The sequence below is a fragment of the Lycorma delicatula genome, chromosome 6 (genome assembly GCF_047948215.1).
Source record: "Lycorma delicatula isolate Av1 chromosome 6, ASM4794821v1, whole genome shotgun sequence".
Classification (NCBI taxonomy): domain Eukaryota; kingdom Metazoa; phylum Arthropoda; class Insecta; order Hemiptera; family Fulgoridae; genus Lycorma; species Lycorma delicatula.
Window position 1 is genome coordinate 71,550,304 of NC_134460.1, and position 16,024 is coordinate 71,566,327.

A 16,024-nucleotide genomic window follows, 5' to 3' on the forward strand; every position below is an offset into this window, starting at 1 on the left:
AAAAACTTACATAACATGGGTTACAAATATTCTTATCAACATCAAACCATTCCATCAATCTCATACTCTTTTAAAAACAGAGAAGTGATAACCTATTTATGTACACTCTTGAAGTGTGCACCCAGATGCCAATGATGGCTGAATGTTGGTCAAATCATGCCCTGTTACTGATTACAGGGCTTCTCTATTTGAAGAGAAGAGAAGAAATCAAGCCTTGGATTGGACAAGGAAATACAGATAAAAATGAAATTAAGAATCTGGTGTTTTTACTTCACATGATTAATGGAATTTAATTTTAAAATTCTCATTCTAATTGTCACCCATTATAACAAACTAGCGCTAGTAACTATAAAAAAAAGTTAAATCTTTATAATAAACAAATAGCATCTATGTCACTTAATATATAACTATTTACTTGTATATAACTTTTGAAATATTACATATACTTACACAATCAGATGAGATTAATTTTATAAGAGCTTCCTTAGGTAAATTGAGAAACGAGTGTGTCTTTACACATTCACTAGCATTTTCACCAATATATGATACACAACGTTCAACAAATGATTTTGTACCTTTTCCACCTTAAAAATTGAATAAAATAAGCACAAAATATGTAATTTCATAAATTTTTTCCCAATATATATATATATATAAAACACCAATATTAGCATTTTTAATTTTTTATATTAGTATGACATCAGACTTAAAAATACTTGCAATAGCAAGTACTTTTACAAAAGTAGCTGTTGTTAAACCAAAGTAAAATATCAACTACCACCAAACTTAAATCTTATAACAATAAAATAAATTAATTATATTTCAGTATTAAGAAGCCAGGTTTTACCTGATTGGCATCTAAATTCACATTAATAACAAACATATAACAAATAATATAACAGTGATAAAACAAATGCCATGCTAATAGGTGCCGGCATAGCATACTATGGTGAAACCAATGCAACAAATGAAATTTCTTAACACAAATTAAGAGGTAAATTTAATTATTTTATAGGGTTTATAAAGAAAACCTCAATAAAACATGCCCCAGAACTACATAGTAATTTTTTTGAGAAAATTAATATAAAATAAAATATTGGTATAAATAAATATAATAAATTAATACAAACACATTCTTTATGTTTGACATGCAATATCTTGGTTAAACTGCTAATGCTTTACTTTCTTATTTCTGGATTTTATATAGAAACTAAAGCAAGAGTGCTTTTACTTAATTGGCAATGTTTATTCTAATTTGTGCCTTGCTATTTGTAAAGGATTTTGTAAAAACAAAAATTTGGTTAAAATGATCATAAAGTAAATATAATCTTTCATCCGAACTATTACAAACACCCATATTTATTCCTCAGTGCGAATGACTATCATTATTAGCATCCAGCTATGTAATCTCATCAAGTTATTTTTAATCTTGTTTCATAACATCAAATTCTAATTTTTTTGTAATCTAATATTTAAATAATGAGTGTAACATAACAGTAAAAGAATTTTTCATTAATAAGTTTTTGATTTTGCAACAAATACAAAAACTCTAGATCAAAGAATATGACGACAAAAAACTGAATTCATGATTGATAAAAAAATAAATATAAAAAAAAGAGCTGTTCAAAATGTACTGTGCAATCAGGCTAAGTCTAAGTAACACAACTCTATAACAATGATAGAGTGAAATTATTACATATAACATCATGTTTCTGAACACACAAAAATTATATTAAAACTCCTCAACACATTAACTTATAATAATGGTATTATGTTCAGGTGAAAAAAAATTACGTGCCTGATAAGGTAGCAGCGTATCATTTACTATTAAATATCTGGGTATAACAATTGGATTGCCAAGTTCCAATATATTTGACCTTTATATCAATATGATATTAATTACTATTAGTAAATTTTGGTAATTGTATACAATTCATGGCATCACCTCAGATTATTTTCATATTGATATATATTATTTGAAAGAACTGTTTGGATTTCAAAAGAATACTGTAGTTGCACAAAAATGTTAGCAATAGTTTCTCAACACAATAGATTGAGACATGTTAATTTACAACTGGCACAAGTAAAAGCCTGATCATAATAGTATGCACCAACAGAAACTGAATGGAATAGTGATAACGTGCCTGATAAGATAGCATATCATTTACTATTAAATATCTGAGTACCTGGATTGCCAAGTTCCAAAATATTTGACCTTTATTTGTGAATTTATATCAATATGATAGTAATTACAGATGTTGCCATATATTCTTTAAAATTGTATAATTTCTTTTAAAATTTGCGCACTTTTATTTTGTTAATATTTAATTTTTATACTTAATCTTTGTTTTCAGGGCCAAATTCCATGGCAGAGTGATAGCATCTTAGACTAGTAACAGGAAAATTGTGGGTTAAAGTCTGCTTAAGGCTTGGTATTTTTCACACATTATCAGATTCATCTACTGTAGGACTGAAATAGGGCATCAACCTATTGTTTCTGGAGAAAGTATATGACTACTCAAAAATGTTAATTTAAGTTCTGGCTTGTAAATCCACACCCTCTTTTCTTAGGAGGAAATCTTGGACTTACAAAAGAAGTAATCTTGTTTACAAATAATTTCATACAGACTGAATTATGAATTATTCAAATAGAATTAAACATGTTTCTGATGAAATTATTTATACAAATACATTCTTCCAAAAAAAAACATTCGATTCAAAAATGGAATGTGCTGCACTGAAATATATATTTAAAATGTAGAACTAAATAAGCAGATTAACTTAATTAAATTTTAAAAAAGCTTCTTTCTAATATCAGGTAAATAAATAACGGCTTGGGATTACATAAAACAAAATCTCGTTCGTACTTCTTTAAGGACTATATCTAAGTAAAGTATATGTAATTTCCGAAACTCACCTGTACAGTTATAGTAACAAGCTTGCAGATACAATTTCATGGTGTATAAAAATAACACTACACAAAATAGTTTACTTCTAAAACTTAAAACTACAAAATCAAGTAAAACGTACATATTACGAATAATTTCTTAACCTAATCTTAACCTACTAAAAAAAACCGCGAACAGCATTACATGTTCATAGATTGCGGATTTACGTTTTGTATCAAAGTTATATTATCCCCTTTCATCATAATTCGACCTAACGCTCGTCTATTCTTGGTTTTCATATGATACTCCTCAGCATCATCCAAAACAAGATTCATATATTCATCGAATCCAACAATGTGGCCCTCTATACGTAGACTAACGTTTTCATATAACCACACTTGCACTTTCGAACGATTTTGTAAATATCTAAATATAAGGTTAATGGGTTGTACCATAACCTTCTGCACTTTTTGAACTTTGTAAGCCATCGTGAAAATTTAAACAATAAAAAAACACTACCAAATAACTATCGCTCGCTTTTACGAAAACCAACCACTACTACGCTAAACAATATGGAGGACGGTAGAACTAAACCGGCACAACAAAGAGATTAAAAATTGAAACTACAAATTTGACAAAGCGACGAAATACAATATTAAAAACACATTCTTTTCAGTTTAATGTGATTTAGTTAAAAAAAAAGAAGATAAAACGAGAGTATATTCAATTCAAGAATTGAAGAACAAGTGGCAGTTTTCTAATAATATATATATATATAATAAATAAATAAATATATATAATAAATAATATATATATATATATGTGTGTGTGTGTATGTATATATGTGCGAATATTACTTCTGTAAGTGATAAGATTCAATTCATCTGCGCTTCCGTTTACAAAACAGTATTTTTTTCAATTATGTTTTATACATGGACTTCGACGTTTGGTACAGTTTAACTTATGTTAAATTAGGTAAACGGTATATTTTTTGAAATACTGAGGTCAAGTACAAGCCCAATAGAAACAAAATAAAATAAGCGATTGCTATGTCTGTTTCACAAAACACAGAATTCAAATAATCGTATTTTAAAATTGTAAATACCAGATGTAAAATAGAATTGAAATTCAGTCTAAAGAAAACATAATAAATACAAAAAATACGTTACATTTTAAATTTGTATATTACAATTATATTTCTGTACATCAAAATTTATTTCATAAATTTGTTCTGCATTTTGTTTTTTTTATTGTTAGGGAAGGTATGAATTATCTAAACTGACAGGAATACAAAATGACTGTTGAAAAACTGAGAAATATCGCTAGATGTAAATGTTAAACAATATGCAATGTTAGCTTCAGGCAAAGGTATACTCAAGGGTTGCATACCTAGATACAAAAGTAGATTTCCTGACAAAGGTTTTTATGAAAGATTTTTTTTGGTACTAGTGCTTTCTTGTCAACTAGGTTTATCATATTTCTTCTTTATGTTAACATACTAAAAAATGAAATGTTCTTTACCTGCTGAACGATCTTGAATTTCTAAGGCAGCAGCAAGAAAAGTACAAGCATTTAAAACAGATAATGTAGATGTGACATGATCTTCACAAGTAGCACGCAATTCTTCAACTCCTAACTCCTGTGCAAGACTTAACATTTCAAAAACACCATTGTCTTGTAGAATAATCTGAAATATAATTTTATGATATACATAAGTGGTGCATAGTGGTTTGTAAAATATTTACAGAATAAAAACAAGACGATATTATTTAAAGATTATACAATGTTATTAAAAGTTTACTAAAAAATAATTTTAGCAATACATGATATTTCATAATACTACTCAACAATGGAATTTTTGGTATTATGTTACAAATCATTACAGGAACAACTGAAACAGTTCATTTTGTTTTGGCTCATTGTAATTAGTAGGGATGATGGTTTAAAAATATTAATTTTTTAAATGACAAATTAAATCAAATTTAATGGAAGTAACAATTTCCTAAAAAGTTCATACTACTTTCAGTTGTTCTCGTAGTTATTTCAATGGCTGCAGGCTTTCTGAAAACATTACATTTATTAAATTTGGTTCAGCCAAAAGAACAAATTCTTCAACTAAGTGATACGTGATTAGTATACTGATTACTGAAACCTGAGACAAACTAATCTAATTTGACTTGATTCTTTCTAAGAAGTTTGTGATTATTATTCTTATTCAACATAAATAATACATCAATGAGTAAAAAATTACAGTTCAACAAAAATTACAGTTAAACTCATAGCTTAGACATATATAAGTTGCCTCTCATGTAGAACTATTATTAGTATTCGTACATAAAGGAAAAATATTAAATTTTAATTTTATTGTAAAATATACACTAACATATTACTTCTGAAATAAACAAAGTTTTGAAATATTGATTTTTATGAAATCTGTAATTTTTTTTTGAAGGGATTAGACCATTTCAAAGGTAATGCCTGACTATAACCTTTTGGAGGCATTACTTCATTAATCATCATTGTTTTTAATGATCAGTATTAACTGTTTGAGTGACACTGATTAATAATTCCTTGTAATAAAGGAGATAAAATCTGAGATAAAATCATTTTGTAATTTGACTAATCTCGCACTAATAATTCAGTTATATCTTAGCTGTTTGAATCTGATTAAAAACCAAGGTGTCAATAAAAATGCTTAAAACTTTAGACGATAAAAATTACTTCTTTAAAGTAATAATTCTTCAACTATTGTGCAGAGAAAAAATAAGATAGCTGCCATTTTCATATGATGAATATTTAAATTTATATCTATTTACTTTATAGAGGATATTAGTTTTAAAAAAATATGCCAAATTTCATTAAAATATCTTAATCAATTCTGGAGTAATAAATTTCTATTAAAAAAAGAAGAAAACATGAAGAATTGGATTAAAAGATGGATAAAAGATGTTTTTATACCTATGTTTTCATAAATGTTTTTTCTTGTTCTAACACTGGAATAACTACACCACATATTAAATGGCCTTTTTTATACACTCTGTATAATCCACATTACCTGTGGATTATAAATTCTATAGCGTTTGAAAAACTGAAAAATCTGAATTTACATCTGGGACCATTCAGGTGAAAGCCTGAACCACCACCATTTCATTATGGAAGTTGGCAGTGGTTAGTAGTCGTAAGCTCATAAAGAATTATAGAATACCGTTATTTTTTTTTTGTATTTTGATCTGTTTGTATGAAGTGGTTAATGAATTCTGCTTCTATGTTGCATGTGTTTGACTTCTTTTCATGTGTTTGATTTGTTTTGATTATGAAAACATATACTTGAAAACTTTTTGTGAGTGTAAAAGAAAATTCATATACAATATAACTGGTTAGTTCTTAAAAGTAGATCTCCAATCATTTGTATGTTTTATACTGTTAATAATCATGGGCAATAAAATTTTCAAATTTATGTTTAAAAAGCTATATCTTTTATTATCTCTCCATAGTCAATGTTAAGTAAAAAAAATGTTAATTTTTTTCTCTAAAAATTGAATATAACTTTTTAACTTTTATATAATATATATAACTTTTTAACAGTGTATTTAAGATAACACATTTTACTTAAATGATGAAAGTAAATAATTAAATAAAATTAGGTTGCCGTTACACAAGTTTTTAAAATTATGGTTTTTATGGTTATTCTAATCCACAGTAATATATGAATAATACAGATGAAAAACATTTCTTGTTTATTAAATCCATAAACTCTTTAAATGGCAAACTGAACCAATCTTTAAAAAACTTAAATGTTTTCAAAATGCACTCATAATATCTTTAATTTACTCTTATGATTATCCTCAATGGATACTTCTATTCTTATCCTGGTATCAGATGGCATGAATATGTTGAGTATAAAATTGATTATACTTCTAAAAGCTGGTACTTTATGTCAGGTTGGGTTGTTTGAGGTGTTGTAGTATTTGTGCCGTTGTGTCTGTCATTACTGTTTTCTGTATATTCTAAAGACAGTGTTATGTTGATTACTTTTTATAATGATATGGTAAAAGAAGTTGATTTGGTCATTAAGATTTTATTCAGTTATAAAGTTTAATTTGTGGTATATTTTATAGAAAAAAATACATTTCTTGATTAACTATTATTATAATAATTGTAAAGAGGGAAAATTCTCCATTGTAAAGGTAAATTAAATGACTAATAGTAAAAAATAAATTTAAATCAGATTTTCATAGTTGTTCTACCACTGTGAGAACTAAAGGTTAGCTGAGTACAATTCTGCCCCACCCATGTGGTAGTGGCAGTCTTTCTACTTTTTTCTGGCAGAATTCTAATTAGGTTTAACTTTCCTTACATGCTATAAAAATTCTTCTTCATCAAAAAAAAAAGTTGGGTAACTGTAACTGCTATATAAATAAATAAAATACAATAAAACAAGTCATTAAATTACCTTGCCAGTATAGACATAAAGAATGAATTGACGAAAAGTGTCACCCTGGAAATGTGGAAGGCGTACAGGTGTAGGAGTGCCAGGTGCTGCAGGTGCTACAGAACAGCCTGGTATACGGCATACTTCTCCTCGTTTGGCTGTTTGAAAGCTCTTGCATCTATAAAAAAATGAAACTGAAAATTAAAATTAGCACGATAATTTTAGAATGTACGTCTTTCAGTGTTTTCATGCACTGATGATGAAGTTATTTGCTAATTTTTGTATGGTGTTTAACAAATATAGAAACTGATTAATAATTTTAGTTAACTAAATAGCATTTTGGAAAATAAATTTTTTTTTCATAATATGAAACTGAAAACACGATGTCTATATGTTGATATTATGTAGAAACTCACCGATAGCTGAAATAAAGACTTTTCATATATTTATTTGACTAGAAATTCCTTAGTACAAACATTGCAGCAAAAAGTTGATCATAATTGATTTAGAATGTTTTGTTTTTGTTATAAATATATAATATTTAACATAAATATAAATATATATATTTAATATTATATAAATAAATAATTAACATGTATATATATATATATATATATACATAACATACATTTTCATAAAACTTATATTTATGTAGCTATAACGGATTGAAAAATAAACATGGCCGCCAATTTCTAATTAGCAAAGGTATTTAAATCCTGATTTTTAGTTAATTTTAAAACTTTATTATAAAGACAAATATTAATGTGATTCCTCTATCTGAACTTGAAATGTCAATTTTTATATAAAAATAAAAAAATGGCAGACAGAGGGAGAATGAAGGATATATTGCCCTTTTTCCTAATATTTGTTGTTTAGTTTTACAAGTAGAATTCGAAAAAGTATAGCCAGCCCACAATTTTAGAAACATTCTGTATATTACTTTACTGAAATTAACCTTTTAAAGATTTATATTATTCCTCTGTACTGTTAAATTATATTATTAAATAAACCACATCGTAAAGAATATTGAGGTAAAACTTTATTATAAAAATAAAAATGTTTTATTATGCAATAACAGAATTATTTCAATCATGACTGAGGATGTGGGATCTCATGAAAGTATTCCATAAAAAATTAAGGTAAGATATGTCTTATTTCACTTATTATGGCTAAGTGGTTTATATGGCTAAAATTTAAATATATACACACACACATATATATATATATATATATATATTTTTTTTTTTTATTTTTTTATTTTTGAGTATAACTGTCATCTACTTAATTTATTCAATTAAAATAAACTGTTTGATTTTTATTTCATAAAATTAGTGCAGTTATTTGAGAATTATAGGGACACAAACAAATAAATGATTACCTTGACAAATTCTACATAATTAGTTGAAAACTAAATCTGATTATTTTGATTTTTTAATGAAAGTACTAACATTTCCATTTATTCTCATTAATTAATCAAATATTTATTGTTTTGATTTTTATTGATAAACGATATGATTTATAATAGCAAAATTAAATTTCAACATTAGTGTATGCTACAAAAGTTAATTTGTAGGTACTAGATTATGATTTATCTGAAGTAACTTGAAATAATCATACTGAATAGATTGCTAAATATTAAAAATGTTAAATCTTTGTAAATCTTCCATACAGAAAAGCTGGTGATTTTAAAATTAGCAAACAGGATTTAATTTCCTGCTGTCATTTTAATATCAAATAACAACAAATTTATTAAATTTAACAATATACTGATGAAGTAAAATGATTACTGTTTCAATTGAAAAATCAGAACAAAATATATCACAACCAAAAGCAATTATTTTAAAATTTTGCAATGAGTTTGAGTAATGGTTTTCACAGCCATTCAAAAACTAAATATTTTATAGTAATATGATGGATTTTTTAAATTTAATTAATTAATTTTTTTTATAAACAATGTGAATAATTGAATTTTATTTTACTAATTAAAAAAGTACAATAAGCAGAAGATCAGTATTTCTAACATTGTTAAAAAATTTCTAACATACAACATACTCGTATTTCTAACAGGAAGCAGTAAAAATTCATTAACAAATTAATTATAAAAATTTACAACCTCATTATCCATTAGTTGTAGTTTTTCTCATAAATAATCTGTAGAGATGTATAGTTCTATTATAGATGAAAACAGATTTAAAATAGAGAAAATATTTGTCTTTTTATTTCACAACCTACTCTACGTAAAATATATTCATTCAGTAAAACAGTAGATTTTATTTGCCATAAATCTGATTATAAGTTGATGAGGTGTCTGCACTGAATGAAATGTAGGGCAAGATGAGAGTGAAAAGGAATGGGGTATAAATAGTAAATAAAACTGTTACAATCTATGAAACTTCCACATTCCAATTTACTTTAAAAAGTGAACAAGATTAAACAATATTTTTAGTATTTAAATGTTATTTTATGTTTACAGACTTTGAGTGTGCATAAAAGCGTAATGTTTATAGAAACAAACTTGTACCATCTGATAAACTTTTTCACTCTACTAGCTTCAGATCAACTAAAGGAAAACTTTTTCATTCACAATGTGGTAAATTGTAATCTAGTGGTTAAAAAATTCAAATATATTTAATCTGTAGACAGAATGATGAAATTTGGTTTAAACTTTTATTTATAAAAAAAAGTTGCCTTTTAAAGAATGTATGAAAATAGTCAGAAGAACTTTATAAAAGTTGCACAGTTTTTTTATCAGAATTATATGAAAATGAAATATTTAATCTTCATATAATCATAAGTCTTAAATATTCACAAAATTCGACTGCATCTTCCAACTTCAATGGTACTGCAGATCTGAAAAGATCCATAAGCATATGATACATGAACCTAGTATATATTCATATTGTAACAGGACCAATATAACGGATCAGGGTAATGGATTTTCTTCCAATTAAGAAGAAAGAAAGAGAAAATAATAATGAAAAGAAAAATCCAGAAGGAACTAAAAGGGTTTCTTTTCTCAGACTAACAGGTCCGTTTAACAATCTGTTCTTTGTAATACAAATAATGTCACCCTTACAAGCTTTATTTGGCCAGAAGAGTTACTGGACTGGAAAAAGAATTTATATAAAAGTGTAAGGGTGAAAATTATTATGATGAAAATTATTACGCTTCAACAATTAAAGGGATGAGGCGGATACTGGTTCTGCAAGTCAGGGGATATAAATATTGCTCAGGACCAACAGAGATGAGGCTGTGTTCAGTGTAGTCATGATAACAAGCAATAACAGAGTAGTTTTGCAAGCCCGATTTTGATGCGGTTCTGGTGACATCAATATCATTAAGCATGTGGTAACAACAAATGACGAGTACATCACAAGCATTCAATGTGGGTAGTGGTTGAATACAAGAAGCTGTTCAATGAGTTATTGGTAAAGAGTCATGAAAGTGACAGTGTTCTACTCATTCATAAAGTGTAGGGTAATTCTATTGTAAACAGTAAATAAAATAATATTTGCAGAGGTTGAGTTGTATGATTGTTAGACTTTTATATTGTTATCTTATTGTTAATGCAGTATCAGGTGCTAGCAGTCAGTCAATGCTCCTTACAAGTTATCAAAAAAATAAAAAAACTGTAATTCATTTTTTGCAGACATACAACGAAAAGAAAGGTAAAACAGCATACAAAATGATACAGAGTATATACTGGGCATTTTAGAGATGAATTATAATTATTTTAAATGAAAAAAACATGTTCAAGGAAAGTATTTATAACAATAACTTTAATTTTTTTTATGATAATAGATCATCAAAGGATCACACAAATACTTTTAGTCTTTTTTTCTTTCTTCCTGGAATTTCTTCGTCTGTTCTGATTTGATCTTTTAATTCGCTTCAGTCCATTTCCTACAATGGGCTTTTTCTATTCCATAGGTTTATTCAAATTATATAAAAACTTTCTAAATTCATCTTGTTTTAGAAACTCTCCTGAGTAAGATTGAATTTTTGTATTTCTGTTTTCATTTGTTTGATATAACCTTGATGGTTTTTATAATTCTAGATTTTATCAGAATTTGTTTGTTCAATCTTTTTTCTTTTTCTTTTTCCTGTTTAGCCTCCGGTAACTACCGTTTAGATAATACTTCAGAGGATGAATGAGGATATGAATGAGTGTGAATGAAGTGTAGTCTTGTACATTCTCAGTTCAACCATACCTGAGATGTGTGGTTAATTGAAACCCAACCACCAAAGAACACCGATATCCACGATCTAGTATTCAAGTCCGTGTAAAAATAGCTGGCTTTACTAGGACTTGAACGCTGGAACTCTCGACTTCCAAATCAGCTGATTTGGGAAGACGCGTTCACCACTAGACCAACCTGGTGGTGTTTGTTCAATCTAGATTTTTTCACCCTCATCCTATGTTCAAGAAATCTTAATTCTCTTTTCCTACAATCTGTTTCTAGTACTGATATTATGGGTTGGGTTTCAATTAACCACACATCTCAGGATTAATTGATAAATTTCTTTATTTGATCTTAATTTATAAGTATTTTGATCTTTAATTTTCTTAAAGTTCGAGTCGTAAACATCCTACTGACATGACGTTTTATTTAACTTATTTTAATTATTGATGACTGACTTGTATAAAAATAACAATTTTAATTATAATTATACACATAACACTATATGCACGAATACAAATTAATAGTTTTAAATAATCCCTGATGATGGAGAAATGACTCAGAAAGCGCTTGGATAGTACATTAAAAAAAAAAAAATTGTTGGTAAGTGGAAGTATATTGTTTATACAAATTTTGATTTTTTTAGGTACGGTGAAATATTCTTATTCGCGCTTCTCGTATTCGTATTTCGTTATTCGCGGTACAATATTTTGCGATGTCTTTTCTATATTCGCGGCTAAATTTTTCCGTATTCACGTACATTACATTATGTAGTGATATTAAAAAATAAAAATGTTATCGCACATTAAAAAAATAATAATTTAACACAGTACGAATGAATATACAATGTAATAGTATACAATTACATTGTACTGCGCATTAATTAAAGTTCTATTACATTGTACTATTATCATTAATTCTGTACTGCGCAGTACAGAATTAAAGATAAAGTAGAGAAATTTCTTCCTTCGTATTCGCTTTTCAATGACGGTCAGGGTATGAGTCGCCGAAATAAATAAATTGCCAACATTACACATGTCGAGTTTCAGATTACGGCAGTTCAGTACGTACTGAAAAGTAATTCAGCTGAGCAGAAGCATCGGTCGTGTAACGGTTATTACTGTGCGTGTTGTAAATAAGTAAGTAGTGTTTTTATTCAATACACTATTATTGATCTTTCTGAGTGTGATTGTTAATCTATTTTACTGTACGATGAGAATAGTAGGCCTACTTTGTATTTTTGCGTAGTTTTTGTTTTTAAACTTTAATAAAATTTACTTTTTAACTAAAATGATTTTTTATACTGTGAGGGGATTGAGTTACTGTAAAAATGTCTTTAACGGATAGATGTGAAAGAAAAAGGGTAAAAAACTTTATGCCGTTATATAAAAAGTTGAAATTCTGGTTAGGCTTAAAGAAAGTGAATCGGTAACTTCTGCTGCTCGAAGGTTTGCAGTAAATGAATCGGTCATTCGGTGAATTAAGAAATCTGAACAAATTAAGATCTCAGTGGCCACTTCATCTCAAAGTGTTAAAATAGTTAGGGATCTTGCTATTGAGAAGATGGAAGCTGCACTAAGTATTATTTGTGAAAAAACAAAGAGACTGTACGATCATTTTAATCGAGGGCCGAGCCAAAATTATGCTATTACCCTGTTCCAAGCTTTAGAAGGCTGGTTTAATGAATTTAAAGTCAGCCAATCTTTACACAACATACAAATTGTAGGTGAAGCTGCACCAACAGATAAATTAACCTCACAAACTTACCCAGCAAATTTTTTTTAAATAATCGAGGATAATAAATACAAGACAGAGCAGTTTTTTAACGCGGATGAAACAGGCTTGATTTGGAAATGAACACCCGGTAGGACCTTCATCTCAAAAAATGAACGATCACCACCGAGTTTCAAGCTAGCAAAAGACAAAGCTACAACTTTGCTTTGTGCACATGGAGCCGGTAAATATTTAATAAAGCGATAATGATTTACAGGTCCCAAAACCCGTACGCGTTGAAAAATAAAAATAAGACGCTGTTGCCAGTTTTTTTAGCGATCCAATAAAAAAGTGTGGATTACAGTTTCACTTTTCATGGACTAGTTCAATAACTAACGTTTTGTACCCAAAGTTGAAAAATATCTAAAATCAAAAAACCTTGATTTTAAGACTCTTTTAGTCTTAGACAGTGCTCCCAGTCATTCATAGGAAATCCAGACAGCTTATCCCAAAATAAAAGTAGTTTTACTGCCGCCAAACACTACCGGTTTATTGCAACAGGGTATTAATCAGGACTTTAATGTATCAGGGAATTATTAAATCGTTTAAATTATATTATATGAGAAGAACATTTAAATTTGTTTTAGACGCGATGGATTCCGATTCTGAATGTTATAACATGTTGGAAGAAATTTAATATTGCTGACTGCATTATGCGCATCAAGTCTTCATTAGATGTACTGAAACAGTTAACTCTGGTGTCTTGCTGGAAGAAGCAGCTTCAAACAAATACGTTGGAAGGTACTGGTGACATCGAGACCTCAGGAAAAATCGCCGAAAGCGTGAAAGCAGTAGCTCGCACATAGGGAAAAATGGGTTCGATGATGTGGATGACACAGATATTGAAAAATCTCGTAAACACATGAGAAGAACTTAATGAACAAGACTGGAAGATTTAATGGCGCAGGTAGAGTCTAAAGGTGAAGAGGTAGAAGATAGATTCGATCCCTGGAAAACAGTTAAATGTCAAAACGCTTACCGAAGGCATTAAACGGTCCCATGATCTTACCCAGTTTTTTTTATAGATGCTGATTCATCTTTGAATAGAAGCTTAATTTTTAAGCGCAAGATTGAAGATGCCATGTAAGATTACACAGAACTTCACACAGATTTAAAAACAAGAGCGAGACAAGGAAAAATTACAATTTTTTTAGAAATACAATCCAAAATACTGTAGGCTAGTTCTGTCAATTTCCTTTACAGTAATTTAAGTTTTAGTGTACGTAGTTCTATTTTCGTGACTTTTTAAGGCGATTACCGAGTACGATTTGAACATGTAATACCGTTTCTAATAACAATACATTTCTAATAGTACATACTGAACTGAGTTTTTAAATCGAGCAGTTCGGTAAGTCCTTACGAGTAAATTAGGAAATATACTGTACTTTGTTAAATATTTTTTGTGTAGTGTACCTATGTACTGTACTAAACTAGTGCTTATAATTAATGTTTCCTTCTGTATTTCATTAACAACATCGCCCTATGTAAAGTACACATGACTTTTTTAATTTTATATAGAACCTTTTCTTCCTTAAATAAGTAGTAGTTCCGTTCTATATTCGCGGCATTTTTACGGTCTCTAACCCCCACGAATAAGATTTTATTATATGTATATTTTTCTGTGCACACTCATTCTATTTTTTATATTTCTCCTAAATTGTTCCCATAAAAGAATGACAAGTTTAATTACTGTTTGTAATGTTTAATTTTGGCAATGATGGATACACTTTGTTTTGTTATAAATATTTTTAGTTAAAAGGTGCTAGTTTTTCTAATTCTGATAATTTACTTTAAAAGGAATTTGTGTCTGTTCCTTTACAGAGGATTATTTTTCCTAATATTTAAAGGTTTTAATTGATTTTACATTCCCAAATTTGGTATAGATTATTTTCTTATTAAAGTTTTTAATGTTTGTCATGATTTAATTTTCGATAAAAGGAATTTTTAAACCAACCTGTTCAGCCATAATTTTAATGTCTTCAATTTGGGAAATTACAACTTCTTCTGATACTGCTAATAAAATTAAATCATCAAGTGCTAAGCATTTAACTGTCATCCCACCTTTTTTAGTGTTCAATCTTATTTGTTTGTTGTTTTCCCAAACTGTTTTCATAATTTTATCTAATGTAGAATTGAAAAGCATGGGTGATAGACCGACCATCTTTAATTTATTGAAAATAAATATTTATAATTAATTTCTAAAAATTGTAAAACAAATGTTATTGTATTGATTTATTTCAATTCAATAAAATAATATTGGGTTAATTGCTATCAAAATATAATTCCTATGTCTTTGATAATGAAGCTTACTTAAAATCATTATTTCAGAATCATAATTGTTCCATTTTAATGAATATGTTGGATATTAAGTTATATATACTTGACTAATAAATTATGTGTGTTATTAGTTAATTTTGTGTGCATACACAAATTATAAACAAATTATGTGTGCATTGGAGTGCAAATACATATTTTTCAGAATTGGCTGAAATGGATTGGAAGGATCTTAAACATGTATAAAATCTCTTAAAAAGTTAATATCCAATATTTCTGCAATTGAATATTTTGTCTTTGTCAGAAGAATTGAAAATTGAAAACTAAATATTTAAATTATTTGTAAATACTCAATTAGGAATCTCTATAAATCAAAACATTTAACAATTTTGTCTACACGTTCAATATAATAAATAAATACCCACAGATAATTATACACTAATACAAGTAGCAGCTTAAATTTTGATTTATAATTC

The 16,024-nt window shown here is 27.8% G+C and overlaps 2 protein-coding genes across 2 annotated transcripts in view; both read right to left on the reverse strand.

Moving 5' to 3' along the window:
- Window positions 1–16,024, reverse strand: part of LOC142327133 (serine-enriched protein) — a 181,975-nt gene that overhangs the window by 14,999 nt on the left and 150,952 nt on the right. The window contains exons 2-4 of the mRNA XM_075370031.1: window positions 7,342–7,498; window positions 4,410–4,575; window positions 451–584 (exon numbers count right to left, since the gene is read on the reverse strand). Of these exons, the coding sequence (XP_075226146.1) occupies window positions 451–584; window positions 4,410–4,575; window positions 7,342–7,498 (457 nt within the window). The remainder of the gene's footprint in view (window positions 1–450; window positions 585–4,409; window positions 4,576–7,341; window positions 7,499–16,024) is intronic.
- On the reverse strand, window positions 451–3,480 carry SmE (Small ribonucleoprotein particle protein SmE). Its single transcript, XM_075370030.1, has 2 exons — window positions 2,918–3,480; window positions 451–584 (listed from the first exon to the last, which is right to left on the reverse strand). Exon 1 carries the CDS (start codon window positions 3,374–3,376, stop codon window positions 3,089–3,091), a length of 288 nt encoding a protein of 95 aa, XP_075226145.1. The 5' UTR covers window positions 3,377–3,480; the 3' UTR covers window positions 451–584; window positions 2,918–3,088.